A 17,712-nucleotide genomic window follows, 5' to 3' on the forward strand; every position below is an offset into this window, starting at 1 on the left:
AATGTTTTTTTTGTTTCGACTTCTTTTTTTTTCTTTATTTTCTTTGTTTTGTTTCTCTTTTTTTTTTTTTTTTTTTTTTTTTTTTTTGTTTGACTCCTATTTTCTGCCCCTCCCTTGGTTATTAAGGGAATGGGTGATTCTAGCTGCTCCCATATCAGTTTTATGACGTGACTGAAACTTACCCTGAACTTGAAGGGTAGGTGAGGGTCCAGTCTGAACTAAGAGGAGACCAGTGAACTACATAAGCATTTGTTCAGGTTTTGTGAAGATTCATTTGGCTCAAAAACAAAGGAGGAACAAGCCCCAGAAAAGAAATTGGTGATGCAGGTTTTATTGCCTATTGGGGAATTGATAGAAGGATCTTGAAGTCAAGAGTAAGATGTAATGCAAGTGAAGATCAGGAGTTAAATTGGGGGTTCTGATGAGAATAAAATAGAACCTGAGTCAAGAATAATTTTTAGTCTGTTGAGAAGGTTGTTATTTGGACTGTCAGAAAAAAGCTGAAGTTTACAGTTAAACACACTCATTAAACATATTGATTAAACATTCATACCACATATACTATCACTGTAGTTTACACAAAACCAAATCACAGAGGTTTGTATTTAGCACTTAATTTGTACATGTTGATCTAGTGATTAGCTAACAAACGTTAAATATAAAATATACTTTTAAAAAACTATATAAAATTTGATTATGTCGTGCTTAATGTTAGGGGTTCTAACACTTTTGGCATTCTGGAGCAACCCTCGGTAGTGAATTTGCCACAAAAATTACAGAAGTCTCTCATAGTGTTTCCAGATGAACTGATTTTAATAACAAGCTGCTGGGAAGACAAGAGTTTTAGTACAGGTAATTACAAATGTTTAGTTAGTTTCCTTTTTCTCAGACACATCTTAAAATGCTCTTGTCAATGGGTGAGTCACTGACTGAAAAGGAAATCTCTTGGCTTGTGCTAGACTTTCACATTAGCACTTTCCTAGTTGTAACTAGGAAACATAGTTGTATCCATTCCCTTAAAGAAGAAAGAGCATGAAAATGTCACAGGAAATCTCAGGACCCTTTCAAAAAGAGAAACTCAGTTGGGCTGTTGAGTTGCTATTGTGTCCCTTAATCTTCGTCTGAATACAGTTGGGCAGTGTCTGTGCTGCTATTTAGGGAGTCTGTTTGTTTTTATTAAACTGATTGGTGTATATCCTTTTATCCCAGAATGCTTCCAGGACCACTCATGATGTACCAGTTTCAAAGAAGTTTCATCAAAGCGGCAAGTAAGTTTTCTTTTTGCCAGTTTTAAGGGGGGAAAAGAATATATTTTTCTATATCAAAGAACAGTTAGTATCCCAAAATAAAAACTTTCTACCCTCTGTATTTTGTATGTAAATACCTACACATGTGCTCATGAGACAGACACAAAATAGAAATGAAACCAAACTGAGATTGTCAAGGGCCCTGCTACCACACTGAATTTACAGTAAAGGAGAGAAACTTCAGAATGTGTTTTTGGGGTGGGGAGAGGAGAGGACAGCAAGTTTGGCTTTCTAATTTTGATTATTGGAGTTCTAGCTCCTTGGGTTTTTTCCCAGCCCTTGAGTAGCATTTTGCAGAATGAATCAGACTTCACACATTACCTAAATTGAGCATTGGAATTGTTTCCTTGAATATGACACCATTTATATAACTTCCCAGTCCCCTTTCCATCATGGATTCCATTTACAGTTTATGATCATTCTTCAGCTATATCATCCAGGTCCCTTGCGTCATATTACTGGTATTAAAATACATAGGGATTAGGTGCAAGCTACCCTAAGTATACGGGAATCTGTCTGTTCGGGGCAGGCCTCCTGTAAGAGATAGTAAGATTTAAATCTGGCATGAACTCCACAGTGTTATTATGTCAATAGTCTCTGTGGTCTCCCTGCTTCCTTTAAGCCTTCAAAGTTTGTTTGTCCTGGTAACTACTACTGGCCCTATTTAGTAGTACCTAATGTTCTAATGTTCTGGTGGCCTTATCTTCTCAGAGTTGTCTCCTTAAAAGAGGGAGGAGAAAGACTTGAGATAAAGCTGGGAGTAAAGATCGTGTTTATATGATTTCTTTCTCAGAGAAATTCCAAACCCATAGCAGCCATTCTCTAATTAAACCTCACATCAATCCTATAAATAGGTATGGTGAGCACTATCAGTTTATCTCCCAGAGAAATGAAGTCACTTACCCAAATTCAACCAAACCGTGGCAGGGTTTGATTGAGGTGACAGGTTGGCAGGAAGATTTACATGTTTCATCAGCCATTTCTTTCTTCCACTGGGCTGGTTGGGTGTCACACATGACTTGAGAGTGACTGGACATTGCCTTCGATTTGTCAGATGCTGTCTTGAGACATTATTTTGATATTTGAGACCCTTGTAATGTTGTTCATGTACAATTTGTTCATCATTTGACAAGTGCATAAAGTTCCTTCCTTCCTTGAAATGAAGCCATCATTCTAGGAAGCCAGCTGCTCTCAGGTTTCTGTCTGCTCTAAGTGTGCAGTTGACTGACTGGCTCCATTTCATCCCATCATCATTTTGGTTTGAATTCTTTAAACAGTCATTTTTTTAAATGAATTGTTACAGAAAGCACCATTAAAAACACTTAAACCTAGCCATGAGTCCATAGAACTGGTTCTTAAAGTGCCCAACCTTTGGTTTCCTTTGATTTTGTTTTGTAATCTGATTTGGCTGTGTCACTGATCAAATATTACGTCCTTCCTTCCTTTGCAGAGCTGGAAAACCAGGAGTCTCGGGTCTCTGAAATCCACAGCCTTGTTCATCGGCTCCCAGAGAAAAATAGGCAGATGTTACAGCTGCTCATGAACCACTTGGCAAAGTAGGTTTAAGACGGAATGCTGCCCTCTTCTCACCCTTAGAAAGTTCATATCTTAGTGCTAAAGCTGGTCTCTGTTCTGTTCCCACTGTTGCATCAGGAATGCTGAAGGGTTAGGAAAGAAATGTGTGAAGTGTTAACTGCAGTGGGTAACAGCAGTAAATGCCACGTGGTCCTTACAGAGGAGGCTGGGGAAGCACCAAACAGAGGTCAGGGGGCTTTTGCTCTTGTGATGTCCTAGGATAAACAGGAATATGTCATCCATGATAACCAGGTCACAAAGCAGGGTTTTCAGGAGTTGTATGTTCTTGTGATAATCAGAGACAAATAGGAACATGTGGGTTTTTAGACCCGGGATTTGGAGTAATGAAGCCTGGGTTCTAGAGTTGACTGTGGTCTTAAGCCACTTAATGAACCCTGGACAAGCAATGGACCCCTCAGTTCCTTAGTTTCTTCATCAGTCAGGTATGGATAGTAGGCTCCTCTTTATCTACAGTGTTAGTGCTTTTAAAAGTTACATGTGTTAAAGTCTAGGGAATAAGTCAACTAACTATCTTTCACAAATGCCTATGTGCCCTCTGAGATAAAGCAAGGCATTCAGCATGGGGCCTGATTGTCCTGCTAAGAATATTTACTCTTGGGATGGTTTTGAGTTTTTGTTTATTAACTATTGGTGGACCCTTTTGGAAATGGCCTTCTTGACTTACCTTGCTACATCAGTGACTGCATGTGTGTATGTTCTAACCTTCCATTGAATTGGATGAAAGTTCTTGGTTGGAGACTGGAGTATTTAAGAAAGACTACAACAGCTAACTTAAACCGTTAAGCCACACAGTCTATGGAACTGGTTGGTGAGTTGTGCATTTAGTCCTTACCCACACTTTTCTCATGCCATTAAGTCATTTCTCTGGGATAAGTCGATAGTCAGCTGAGAAAGAATATGATGGTTTGTTTTCCTGTTTCTACTAAGCACATTGATAGCGCCTTATGGAAAGAGAGTATATGTGTTCCCAAAAGATTTCTACAGATTTTAACTATGAAGGAGCAAGAGTGTTTAGTATGTTGGTCAGAAACAATTAGACAGAATCAAGGATTTCTCTGTTATTGTCGAATGTTTTTCTTGCCATGTGGTATCAGGACTGCATGTTCAGAAACAATTAAGCATAGCAGAGAACATGCAAGCTTACAAGGAGAATGCCCAAAAAATGTCAAAGAGCCCTGATGAAGTGCATTTAAAATAATGAGAACTGGGTTTAAGAAGTAACTCCAGATGCTCTCAGATGACATTTTGGTGCCTATTCCACACAACCCAGTCAGGCATTTGTTCAAGAGAAAAGCTGGTTTAGATCTTAGTTACAAAACTTTGCACACTTGAAGGGCCTTTACTGAAACAGAGGAAGTTCTGGTTATATACTCTGGCCAAGTATGTGTGGGGATGCTCATGGCTGCTCTATTAGGGCCACTAGGCTTTGAGCCTCTAGGGAGCAGCTGGAGGAAAAGGCTTCAGAACCAGCTGAGAGCAGTGGGCTTTTCAAGCTGTGGAGTTGTGCTGAGAGCATAACTGGACTGAGCATGACAGAAAGTAAATGGTGATCCAGCAGACTCACTACTGCATCTGCCCATTTTATTTTATTTTTAAGATTTTATTTATTTGCCAGAGAGAGAGAGAGAGTACACACAAGCAGGCAGAGAGGCAGGCAGAGGCAGTGAGAGAAGCAGGCTCCCTGCCGAGCAAGGAGCCCCATGTGGGACTTGATCCCAGGATCCTGAGCAGACCTGAGCAGCGGCTTAGCCAACTGAGCGACCCAGGCGTCCCTACATCTGCCCATTTTAAAGTGTCATGAGGATGGTTAGGAATCTTAAAGGGGGGAAGAAAACGATTTTAAAGAACACCAAAAACTGTGAAGGTAGATCTTAAACACTTGAGCCTATTTTTCTTTTGGATGATAGCTCACTTTCTCCCTCTTGTCCACCTCTGTGTTCCAAATCCCATTAAATTCAGACCATCTTTGTCCCTGATCTAACAAGAAGTACAATTGGAATATGCAGGTGACATCTATGACCTTGACTTTTGCCTTCTAATGAATTTAAACCAACTTTGTTGCCGAAGTTACTTATAGTATAGCATTTATGGAGCATTGTGTCTTGCCTTTGATTCACAATCACAATGGTTTTCTTTGGTTCTATGAGGTTATGAGGCATTTCTTTGTTCATTTAATACTTAAGGAAGGTACATAGAGGCTATAGTGTGAGTTGGTCAGAGCCAGTATTATAAAACACAGACTTAAGATCTCAGTAGGCTCTGTTCTTGGTCTCAGAAGATAGGGATTAAAAGTATCTGTGGAGATGGGTATAAATGTGCGTTGCTTAATCCAGTAAGGAGTATTTATTTAATTCTGAAAAAAGGCTTTGGCACCCAGAGGAGTTCTAAGATTCCATTTAAATGCTATATTCTCATTTATAGCACTGTCCTATTTTAAAATTGACCAGGAAGTGATAGTTAACTTGGAATAAGGGGTTTGTCTGTTTGATTTCAGTTTTCTCAATTTCAGACTTACCCTCTGATAAGCCTGAACTATTGTTCCTCTGGTCCACTTACTTAATGGTCAACTTCCTTCCCAAGTTTTGGTTTCAGGGCTGGATCTGCTGGAAGACCCGTGTTCACTGCTCTCATTACCTACCGTGTATACTCTGTGTATCTCTCAGTCGTTTGGTTCAAAGGAAGGATACTTTGTGTTGTGCAATTTTTAAAGTGCTCTTTTGAAACAATTTCCAAAATTGATTTCTTTTAGCTGTGGAGAGAGTTAAGACATTTTATATTTAATCCCAAGTAGAAATGTACTCAGAGGGGAAAAAAGTCTTAGGGGAAAGGATAAAATCTCAAAGCCTCCAAGCGAATGCTTACCAGGGTGCATCCAAATCACAGAGTTCTTGGGTTTGTTTCAGACCTCAGAGGAAACATAAAAATTACAGGCAACCATGCACATATTTTTGTTGTTCCAGCTTAAATCCACTATGATAATTAGATATTTTCTATTTGCATTCTGGAATCTAGTGTGTAATCTGGAGTCATGTCCCTCAAAGCACAGTTCGACTCACCTGGCGTGCTTGTTTACAATTGAATTGGGGGACCTCAACCCTGCTCTACTAAATTGGACTCTCCTTGGGAATCTGCATGTCTGGTTTATTTCTCAGGTAATTTAGAAGCAAATGGTCTTTTAAGAATCACTGGCCAAGAGAATGGGCCACATGCAGGGATTTTCTAGGAGAGAGAAATGGTATTAAGTGGAAAGGAAGCTCAAAGCAATGAATTCAAATGATGAGCCACTACACTACAAAGAAGCTCAAAGCAATGAATTCAAAAAGGAGATTTCATAATTAAATTACTAAAAAACCCAGTCTTGATTTCCCATATTTTTACAGTTTGACATTACATTAAATTGAGAGTTCAGCAAATGGTTTTGTTTTAAAATCATGCATAAAGCATTTTTAATAGTAAAGAAAATGGTTCCTGGAAAACTGTGGGATCTTGTGGAAATTAATCCACCTCTCTGAACCCCAGTTTTCTGAGTTCCCTTCTAATCATGTAATTCTGTGTTTTCATCAGGTAAAAGGAGTGGAGAAGAGAAAAAATTCCCAATATTATAATTGTAGAAAGAAATAAGAGTAGATGAAAAATAAAGACAAATTTCATGGTAGTTTCCTAATACCTACATATTATGATGACTCCAACTATGTTGCGTATCCCCACACATACCATTCGTAGTGGCTCATCATTTTATTACAGTGTTTATGCTGCACTGGAAGGATTTCAAAGGACTCTCCATACATCAGGAGTAGCTATTAAGAACACCTTTCACAGCTAGTTTTCCCAAAATGCTTATTGAGAAATCAGTCGTAGTCTCTTCTCTTTTTTGAAGCAAGTATTCCTTTGTTGCTAGGATGTTGTCAAAGAGGTAGAGCCTTTTTCTTGCTTCTGCAAAGAAGTATTCTATCATTTAGGATGTTCTGGGCTGTAAGAAACAGAAAATCCAATTCAAAATGGCTTAAACAATAAAGGAATCTGTTTCTCATTACACAGAATCAGCCCAAAGGGTTGGTTAATTTCTTGACTCACAAAGCCCTCAGGTTATTTCTATGGTGTTGCTCCCAGCCAGCATCACTGTGCTGGCTAGGTCAGGGTCAATAAGATGTTGTGTTGCATCCTTGCACATTTGTGGTTCTCCAGCGGCAGAAAAAGCATTATTTTTTTCTTCGCTTCTCTTTTTAAGAGCTATGATGATATTTTTCCCAGAAGTTCTCCAGACTTCCATCACATATTACTGGTTTGAAACACTCTTCAACAAGGGGAATGGGGCCACCATGATTTTTTTTATACCAAACAGAACTTCCTTGGGCCACTGGCAGGAAGCCTAGATATCAGTATAAAAGCAGAGCTCTGAGTAGGCAGTGCCTGATGCTTACTGCAAATAGTCTTGATAAAATATGATTCAACAGAGAATAATAAATCTATTGAGTGATTTTCACATGGTATGCTAATACAATTAAGACAAATGGGACAGATAGACCAGTTTGGGAGAGAAGAAGAATACATCTGTAGTATGGGCACACATACACTAAAATTCTAAGATTTGGGAGGTGGAAGACAGGACAGAGAAATGCGGAAGGCAAAATCAACTTTAGTCTCATTGCCACTTGCTGATTCCTATTATTTTCATTACTCCATCATCTGATGTTTATTTGGATGATCTGTTACTTGTTGTGGCTTTGCAAAAATGACAAAATTCTGTGTATTGCAGAAATAATAAAATGATTTAGGGCAAATGCTTGGCATACAAGTGAGATCTTATCAAAATACATAAACTCCCAATGAATACTGTTATGCTGAAAAGAAATAAAAAAATACGTAAACTCCATTGTCACAAGTTATCAAGAGTTGAGCATCTAGTGGCTTGGCTGTTTTCCCCTTGGAATATGAGTACTTCCAGGAATTCCTGCCAGTCCAGAAGAATATATTCATATTTCCTTAATGATCCAGAAGGAGAGTGAATTGGGTTCACTTACAAATGCCTGTGGTTATAAAGAAAGTCATTGCTAGGCATTAGAACCAAAGAGGATGGACCGTGATGGTTAACTAGCATTCTTTGAAGTTCTTAAGAAGTGGTCAAAATAAAAGGAAGTGGGCATGGATACTTGGCATTAACATGTACCTTATAGATATTCTAATATTCCTCCTTCTTCCATCCCAAATCTAAAGATTTGGTTTATTGATGAACTGTTGAACAGGAGAAGAGCTAGTTATTTTCTTGCTCTCAAGACTAGTCCAAACAAAACAGCTGTGGAATTTTACAAAGCACATTTAAAAGAAGATAGTGCTTTTAGATGATGACTTTCTAAAATGGAAACCTCCTATGAGCTTCTCTGGCAATCTTACCTCAGCCATACACCCTGGCTCCTAAACCTTTCCTCTCTCTAGTAACCCCTGGACATCCGCTGCTGCCAGTACAGCATTGCTTGGCTACTGGGCCACTGGTGGTGTGCCATGGAGCCATGCTGACCACATTCTCCAGTCCCATTTGGCTTCCACCTCATTGAATCCTAGCCTGAACTGGTAATTCTGGTGATTTTAACTCCTTTCTACCTACTGAAGCAACCTACCCCCCAAGCCCAAGCTGGCGTTATCTCTTTCCCAGACTACTTGGAAAGGCCGCCTCCCAACTCACTCTGGCTCTCTTCCAGTCCACAGAATGCATGCTCTGCAGCTGGGGAACTTGGAACATTGCAGATTTTAACATGTGATTCCCTTGCTTAAAAAAAAAAAAAATTCAAAGGAAACTTTCCCATTGCTCTGAAGATAAAACTCAGGGAACCACCTCCAACGTCTTGTCTGAGCTGGGCACTCTCACACTTTGCAGCCTCATCTTGTGTCCCCTCATGATCACCTCTGCATCCCTACTGCATGGCACACACAGACACTCACACATATTTGTCAGGTAGAAGCATGAAGAGTGCCTTGACAATTTCTCAAACATTCTCTTTTCAACTCCCTCTTTTTACCTTGTGCAATTCATTTTCCTCAGTTTAGAATGGTCCCTCCCCAATGTCTGCCTGCCAAAGTCTACCTCATTCTTTAGCCCCAGCTCAGATGTCCTTGACTACAAGAATCCTTTCTGCCTCAGGGGCCCTCTCGCTTTCCTCAGCTCCCAAAGGCTTCGCTTATTTCTCCCTTTTAATGGGTATCACATTCCACCTTGTGGGACAGTTGACCGAGTGACAATCTTCTTAACCCTACTAGGTCATTAAACTCTCAGGGGACAGGCAGTATGTCTTCCTTTATCTTTTGTGTCTTACTTAGAGATTGCAAACAACGGTGTCCAGCCAGAGTAGTGCATACATGCATTCTGTCTGGTATTGTTCTACATGTTGCCATTTTAAAATTTTGGACAGATTTCTAACATTTTTAACTGGGGTGATTTTACTTGAAAAAATTTAGACGTCTTTTCTCAGAGTTGGCTGCAACTGGGTAGAGGCCACACCCTAACCCCCTGGGCATGCCTTCTTCAGTGCACCAAATCCTAGCTGTCTCTGTTATCCCTTGTGTGTAGTCAACCTCTTTTGTGCCCCCCACCTGCCTGGCCATGGGGTAGGCATTTGGATCATCAGCACCTGGCCCATCTATCTGCGAGTTCTGAAAGAGGGACTTCAGATTGAGTGATCGCTTAATTAATGAACAAGCAAAAATGGACTGGGAGAATCATTTCCCTGACCAGCTATGTTTTTTCTCCTAAAATATTTATTTCTGATAAATTAGAGGTCACTGGAAGAAGTAGGAAGAAGTGCTTCCAGATCTGTTTATGTGCATGGGCTAGAGAGGAGAATGTATTTTTTTTAAGACTAAGAATGGGATTCTCAAAGGACCTTCTCTTCCTATTTTTGGCACACTGAAAGGAAAATCTATTTAAAGGGATACTGCAACGAGGAGAACCACATATTTTAGCAAACAGGCAACTTAGCACTTTAAATTAATGGAAATGCAGACAAAATCAAACCTCAGCCCTTATTTAGCCTAGCTGCCAGACCTTCACTTACTTTAAACTTCCAGAATTTCTCTGTTCTGTGACCTTTCAGTCTTTAGGGCTAGGAGAAGGAAAGATACAATTTAAGTTTAAAATTTTGCTTTAAAAAAAAAAAAAAACAATTTCTGAACTCAAAGAACTAAATCCTTCACATCCTAAGAAACACCCATTCTGCAAAGGGAAATGCTTGGCTTCAAGCTGTTAATGCTCAGCAATCTTGGAGCCCCTTTGATTTGGGTCTCCTGTTTGCACTGAGTTGTTCCACTTCTGTTGGGTTAATGTTTTCAGTGACTTTCCTGTTCTCTGATGTACCTCTTCCTCTTCTGAACCCAGGTGGCCATGGAGTTTCCCTCTCAAATTCCAGGAGGAGCAAAGAGAAGGACGCCATCTTTTCCTCTCTCATGGGGCTGCCCCCATTTATTGTGAGGTATTATAAAAGTGAGGGTATTAACTAACATAAAAATGACTTTGTTCTTCTTTGCAAGCTTTTAGCAGAACCAGATTTCTTTCTCTTTTCTTTTTTCTTTCTTTCCTTTTTAAGTCTTTTTCATTTCCGAATTTGAGTCATCTTTCCTTCTCTTCTTGGTGACATAGCTAAAGTTCCATCTATTTTATCTTTTCAAAAAAGATCTTGTCTGTTGCCTTTTTAGTCCCCAATTCTTTTATTTCTGCTCTGATGAGCCTTATTTCTTAGGCATTAGGCCCAGGATTGGTTCTGTTGAATTCTCTCTTTGGTGGCACAACAGTAATTGATTTGCTTCCATTGTGTGGTGCGCCCACGCCCTCTATTATTGCCCCCTCTTTGCATTGAATGGTGAGCATTACCTGCAGTACTTATTTTCTTACTCTGACCAGTCTCCTAATCGATTCTTCCCAGCTATTGTGGCTCAGACCTGGCAGCTGCAGTTGAGGCAGTTGGCAGACTTCTAGGCAGTTGATGCTCATCATGGAGAGAGCACAGGCTTAAGAGACCATTTCTGGAGTCAGACTGCCTGGTCTGGCTCTTGTCCCTTCTGCAACTTTATGTGAATTATTTCTCTGTGCCTGAGTTTCCTTATGTGAAACAGATCTCAAATAACACTATCAGAAACTTTTAAATTAGCACATCAGATTCTGTTGGCTTGTCCTGTGTGTACTTCAGCCAGCACTGCAGGAGCCGGTTATGTAGCCTGCACCTTGCTTCATGCAGGTGCAGCCTGGTGGCTTGTCACCTCTTCCCATACCAGGTGCCTCCTTCCTCTTCCTTCCCACTCCAGGGAGGCATGAAACAGAGTGGCATCTATATATGCACAACCTGAAAGCAAGGGGTTATTTTTAAAAATTCTGAGGGGAAACCTTTGACTAATTGGGGGGGGGGGGGGAGGAGTTGGGTTCCAAACAACAGTCCTTAGCTACTTGCGAGATGATCCCAACAGATGGAGCAAGTTCCGGTACTTGACCCAGGTGGTAACTAACTTCTCTGCCTCACTCCCCCTGCAAAACCCCTAGTAAAGCCTGGAGAAGTCAAGTATAAAAGGCTTCACCTATTTTACCCTTCTTTCTGGGAAACTTAGAGACAGCAATAGTGCCTGCCCTCTCAGGGTTGTTGTGAGGATTAAATGAACTAATTCACATAGGGCTCTTAGAAGAGTGTCTGGCATATCATCAGCATTCATATCATAATCGTCAGCTTTCATAATCTGTTGGGGGAGGGAAGATCATGGAGCCATGTCTTATAAAATGAGGGAAAATAGGAGAATTATTCAAGTGATTAGGCCAAAACAAGTCATTCTTATTCAAGAGATGGGACTTTATTCATAGTTCCTTTATTGGTAAGCAAAAATCTTAGGGCTTGATGCTGAAAATATAGCACACGGAGCTCTTGTGTGTGCATATGTTTATTTTTGCTCTGATTTTATTTTCTTGGCAGTTTCTGTGCATTTGGCCCAAAGGCTGACTACTGCTTGCACCCTTCCTAACAAGGGATGTGCCAGCTCAGGGTCATATGGGAGAAAGAGCCCATTAATACCTGCTTTCAGGTCATACCTTAACCAAGCTTCACACTTCCCTGTTAGTATTCAGGGCTCTTCATGAGTCAAATGCCCTGCAGATCATTGCACCTGTTTGAAAGAAGCTATGTGAGGCTGACTTCTGTGGAAGATTAGCAACTACTTGCCTTCACCCTCCTGCTTCTTAGTGTTGCAAGACTGATTTCATCTCAGAAGCAGCTGTCTGTGCTGCAGTTTAATAACTATTAATTTCCTGGAGGGGATGACACGTTATATCAAGAAGACTCATCTTAGTCTGCATGGTCTGGAAATTTCCACTCATCTTTGTGATCTTCAAAGTGTTTCTCTTTGTGGGAGAGTCTTTCCTTCATTCTTACTCAGTTTGCCTGCCCTCTCAGATGCCATTCCCAGATTAAACATTGCCATCCACTGTAAAAACAGTTCTCTGTGCCTCCAGGTTACCTCGTAGTGGACTCTTGATGTGGATTTCCCTCCCTGAGTTAGTGAAGTCTGTTTTGAAGTATTACTCTACACCCCGAGGAAAGTTTTATGTGTATTCATCTTCATGCTGTCTTGGTAGACACTCCTGCAGCTTAACTCAAAAGAAAGTTTGAAGAAATTTCAGGGGATTTGAATTTTGATATGTCGTTTCTGCATTCTCACATGAGTTGACATGTTTTTCTTTAAGTAGTTTAGCATACTGCTTTAGTGTTTCTAATTTGGTATGGTAAATGAAAAGTATTATTTCTTGGTTCTGGGAAGGGAGCTCAAATTGTTGGGCCTATTGGTATGTCGGAAGCTGGTCTTCCTATGCCTTTAGGCATGTACAGGATTTGATAAAATAGAATCACTATTTTATAAAAGTCAGACTTTTCTTTTTAAGACTTTATTTAGAGAGAGAGTGTGTGTATGAGTGGGGTTGGGGGGAGGGACAGAAGGAAAGGGAGAGAGAGAGAATCTCAAGCAAACTCCCCACCAAGCCTGGAACCTGACGCAGGGCTTGGTCTCATGACCCTAAGATCATGACCTGAGCTGAAATCAAGAGTCAGACGCTGAACTGACTGAGCCACTCAGGTGCCCCTGAAAGTCGGACTTTCAGTGAGAACATGAATAATCCTAGGCCTCAAGAAAAAGTTGGTATATCAGATCATTGGTTGTAAACAACAGAAGTCAACTATGGCTAATACAAAAAAGAATGGAATTTATTGGATGTCTTCTGGGTCAATCATATAACTGAAAGTAGAGTTGAACCAATGTCTGAGACATTGGAAAGCAATTTCAAGGGCGCTTATATGCCTGGTATCCTGCTTCACGTTCCTACGCCATTCACTCTTACTCTTGTAAATTGTCTCAGATCTTGCTTTTTATTTCACTCAGGAAATAAAGGCAATCAAGAGAACTTTCAGAAGCTACCACCCCCATCCATGCCTGTGTTTCTACCTTTCCTCCCTGTGTGCTAGAGGAACAGTCCCGCACTTGTACCTAAAGGCATTCCCTGCCCTGGGGCACTAGAGGTGATTGCTGATTGCGTCCAGGAGGACTTCACTCCCAAGAGTTTTCCCCCTGTCTCCTACATGATCAACTTTTCAGTTTCTCTTGAGACTTTCCCATCAGCACAAGTTGTGATTTCTGTGACCCTTTACAAATGGGAAAAACAACAACAACAACAACAACAAACCAACAATAAAAACCTTTCTTGAGGGTTCCTGGGTTGTTCTGTCTGTTAAGGGTCTGCCTTCAGCTTAGGTTAGGATCCTGGAGTCCTGGGATCAAGCCCCACATCGGGCTTCCTGCTCAATAGGGGGGTCTGCTTCTCCCTTTGCCCCTCCTCCCACTCATTCTCTCAGTCTCTCTCTCTTTCTCTCAAATAAATAAAATCTTTTTTTTTTTTTTAAGATTTTATTTATTTATTTGACAGACAGAAATTACAAATAGGCAGAGAGGCAGGCAGAGAGAGAGGGAGACAGGCTACCTGCTGAGCAGAGAGGCCAATGTCGGGCCCAGTCCCAGGACCCTGAGACCATGACCTGAGCCAAAGGCAGAGGCTTTAACCCACTGAGCCACTCAGGTGCCCCTCAAATAAATAAAATCTGTAAAAAAACCCACAAAACTTTCTCAATCTTGCATCTCCTTCTAGATACTCCCCCATTCTTTGTGCTCTCAGCAGAATTTCTCAGATAGTTGTCTGTGTTGCTGTTCCCAAATCATCTCTCGATCCTACTCCACTTGGGCTTTTACACCTACTCCTCCCCTGAGAAGTGTCATGTTGGTGTTGCTAAATCAGCTTCAGACTTCCCTTCTCTGATCATTCTGAAGGGTTTCACAGTTTCTCACTCCCTCTTTCCTTGAAATGCTTTCTTCATTTGGCTTCCAGGATATCACATCCTCCTGGTTTTCCTCCTGCCTCCTGGCTGCTCCTTTTTAGTCCCGTTTGCTATGCCCTTCAGTCCATAGCCCTGATCTGTCCTCCCTTACTTTCCCTCCTCAGTGAGGTCTTGCTCTAAGATTGTAACCGCCAGCCCTTGTGCTCCCTTCCCACTAGCATTGCTTAATTTTTTCCATAGCACATATCACTTTAATATACTCTGTATTTGACTTATTTGTTGTTTTGTATTCTTCTCCCTGAAATGTAGACTCCTGAAGTTGGAGATTTCTGTTTCTGTGCCGTTGAATCCTTAGCATCTAGAACAGCGCTTTCTATATAGTAGGAGGCACTCATAAATATTTGTTGAATAATAGATAAAATAAGGGGTGGAAAATAACAAGGGAACTCCTGTATAGTGCCTTTGGAGTACTACCTTTGGAATGTCTCAGCTCTGACCACCTTCATCCTCTTGGGGTTCCACTGCAGGTCAATATTCCTAGTTAAAGAAAGTTGTAGCCTCTCTTGAGTAATGCACCTACTACTTTGATGAGGTAGTCGTGGGGTTCTCAACTGCTATTCTTGGTAGAACCACATGTAACGGGAGAGAGGCAATCCAAGGAAAACTGGATGCCACAATTCAAAGGATGCCAGGCAGATAAAAAGTACCAGGTATTAGAGGGGTGCCTGGGTGGCTCAGTGGGTTAAAGCCTCTGCTTTTGGCTCAGGTCGTGATCCTGGGGTCCTGGGATCAAGCCCTACATTGGGCTCTCTGCTCCACGGAGAGCCTGCTTCTTCCTCTCTCTCTCCTTGCCTGCCTCTCTTGCCTACTTGTAATCTCTGTCTGTCAAATAAATAAATAAAATCTAAAAAAAAAAAAAAATACCAGGTGTTAGAGATTCCCTATTATATATTGAAAATTTCAGGCCTTGGCACAAATATTAATTCTTTGGTGGCTCTTATAAGTTCCTGGAGACCCTGTTATGCATTGTTATGTTGAAGATGGGACCATCATAATGATAAAAACAGCAGACAGAACATTTAGGTATTTCTTTAATACCTGGTTACACAGCTCAGTTCCCCAGAATGCATAGTTTGCCTTCTGCACGAGCTAGCACTTCATAAAAGCCTTGGACCTCCTTTCAGAGAAGGTCTTCAGATCTGCCCTAGACCCAGGGTCATCCCAGTGGAGTTTGTTGGAATGAAGGTGCTAGCTCGGTGCATTAGCCCCCAGAACTGGACCATTTAAGCACATTCCCTTAAGTTACCAGGCAAATGGCAGTTTTCTGTTTCAAGCATGCCTCTCAATCTAGCTTGCTAATCAGGTTTTCTTATTCTTTTCAGAGATAACCTTGACATTTTGCCTCTTTAAGAATTATACTTCTCTTCTCACTAGAACTACCATTTAACCTGCTTAGCATGCTGCCCAGATACAAGGTTTTCTTCCAAAATAGTTGGACTGTCTCACAGGATCTTTCTACCTGGCTCTGGCCAGACGGTTAATGAAACAGGAATTGTTGGCCAAGCCTAGATTATCCTTTCTTTGTCATGTCATTAATGCACCATGACTCTGGACATCAATAGGCCCATCAAAAATTGTTTTATTCTTGGTTAAGTCTGATATTACTCAACTGAAAATTAAGACAAAACTAAGACATTATACAAATGTCTTGATACTTACTAGTCCTTCTAATATCCCCCTTTAGGACATGTGAAGAATAAAAAAATGATCCCTTATGAACAAATCCATAAAGGAGCAGAATAATGGTTCATTTTAAAATAACGCCAAAAGGAAACATTCCAAAGTGAAGCACTTTCCAGTAGCAGATATTCTAAGTTACATGCCAGTTATTATTAAAGGACACTGTCCTTGTATCCATATGCTCTTTGGGATTTGGCAGCCTATTGAAAGCTATGCTTTTTGGTGTTAGTGATAATAAAGAGCATCTCTGAAAAGCTAGCTTGGCAGAGCTGGACCAAGACAAATATCTGGGACAGCACTGTTAGTGTCAGTCATTTCAGCACCTGCTATGTACTAATGTAAATGTAAACATAAGATGTAATTTGCATCTTATTCAAGATGCAAATTATTTATTTCTTTTAGGAGGTGGTAGGAGAGAGCATTGGCTCAAAAGATGAGACGTCTAATGCCCGAGTTTTTATAGGCTCATTTTATGCACAATCTTGAGGAAGTTTACCAAATACTAGATTTCTTTGTTTACAAAATAATGATTCTTTTTGTTTTAAGGGAAAAAAATCATACATACGCATATATCCACAAATACGGTTCAGTTAAGGAAAACATTCCAGAAGGAGTTATTCACCAGTATCTTAACTGTTATCTCTAGATACCCGGGTTTTCTTCTCTTTGCTGCTTCTGCTGCTGCTTCTTCTTCCTCTTCTTCTTCTTCTTCTTTTTTTTTTTTAAGATTTTATTTATTTGAGAGGGAGAGTGCAAGAGTGAGAGCAAGAGCATGAGTGGAGGTGGGGGATGAGAGGAATAGAAGGAGGGGGACTAGTGGATTTCCCACTGAGCAGGGGCCCTGACTCAGGGCTCTATTCCTCAGGACTCCATCCAGGGATCCTGAGATCATGACCTAAGCTGAAGGCAGACATTTAACCCACTGAACCACCCAGGTTCCCCCTCTTGGCTTCTTTGTTTTTGAATTTTTATAAAATGATCATTTGTACTATTTAAAGAGTTTGTTATTTTTAGTGAATGGAGCAGCCTGGTGACTCTTGAGTCCTTTCAATTTGAAGATATCTGTGATTTTATGTACAGTACTGGGTGGGACAAGACAGGACAGTCAATCCTTTGATATTCTGAGACGGAATCACTTTTGTCTGCTTTTGTTCCCAATCTTTCGTCTGCTTCTCTGCTCATTTGTATTTCTACCTGAGAGTGGGCAGCAGAGACAAAGGAGAATACATTTTAACAATGCTGGAGAGGGTGGTAAAACTTTAACCTAAAAAGGCTTGGGTTTGGTTTGTTTTTGTGGGGGTTTTTTTCCCCCAACTAATATTACTAATGACTTTTAAATATATCAGTTTTTTTCCCTCAGTTCCTTAGCCATTAGTTAATTGAATGTGAGCTTCACTGTTACAGTATAACTAGTTTAAAAGAAAAATAATAAGAACCCCATTGTTTTTTTTAATTTTTTTATTTCCAGCATAACAATATTCATTGTTTTTGTACCACACCCAGTGCTCCATGCAATCCGTGACCTCTCTAATACCCACCACCTGGTTCCCCCAACCTCCCACCCCCTACCACTTAAAACCCCTCAGATTGTTTTTCAAAGTCCATAGTCTCTCATGGTTCACCTCCCCTTCCAATTTCCCCCAACCCCCTTCTCCTAACTCCCCATGTCCACCATGCTATTTGTTATGCTCCACAAATAAGTGAAACCATATGATAATGACTCT

At 40.6% G+C, this 17,712-nt stretch overlaps 1 protein-coding gene across 5 annotated transcripts in view; it reads left to right on the top strand.

The window, feature by feature from the left end:
• Positions 1–17,712, top strand: part of ARHGAP26 (Rho GTPase activating protein 26) — a 414,796-nt gene that overhangs the window by 250,293 nt on the left and 146,791 nt on the right. For all 5 annotated transcript variants that reach the window (XM_059417816.1, XM_059417817.1, XM_059417818.1 and 2 more), the window contains 2 exons: positions 1,210–1,268; positions 2,758–2,863. In XM_059417816.1, the coding sequence (XP_059273799.1) occupies positions 1,210–1,268; positions 2,758–2,863 (165 nt within the window). The remainder of the gene's footprint in view (positions 1–1,209; positions 1,269–2,757; positions 2,864–17,712) is intronic.

This window comes from Mustela nigripes, chromosome 12 (genome assembly GCF_022355385.1).
Source record: "Mustela nigripes isolate SB6536 chromosome 12, MUSNIG.SB6536, whole genome shotgun sequence".
In the NCBI taxonomy this organism is placed as follows: domain Eukaryota; kingdom Metazoa; phylum Chordata; class Mammalia; order Carnivora; family Mustelidae; genus Mustela; species Mustela nigripes.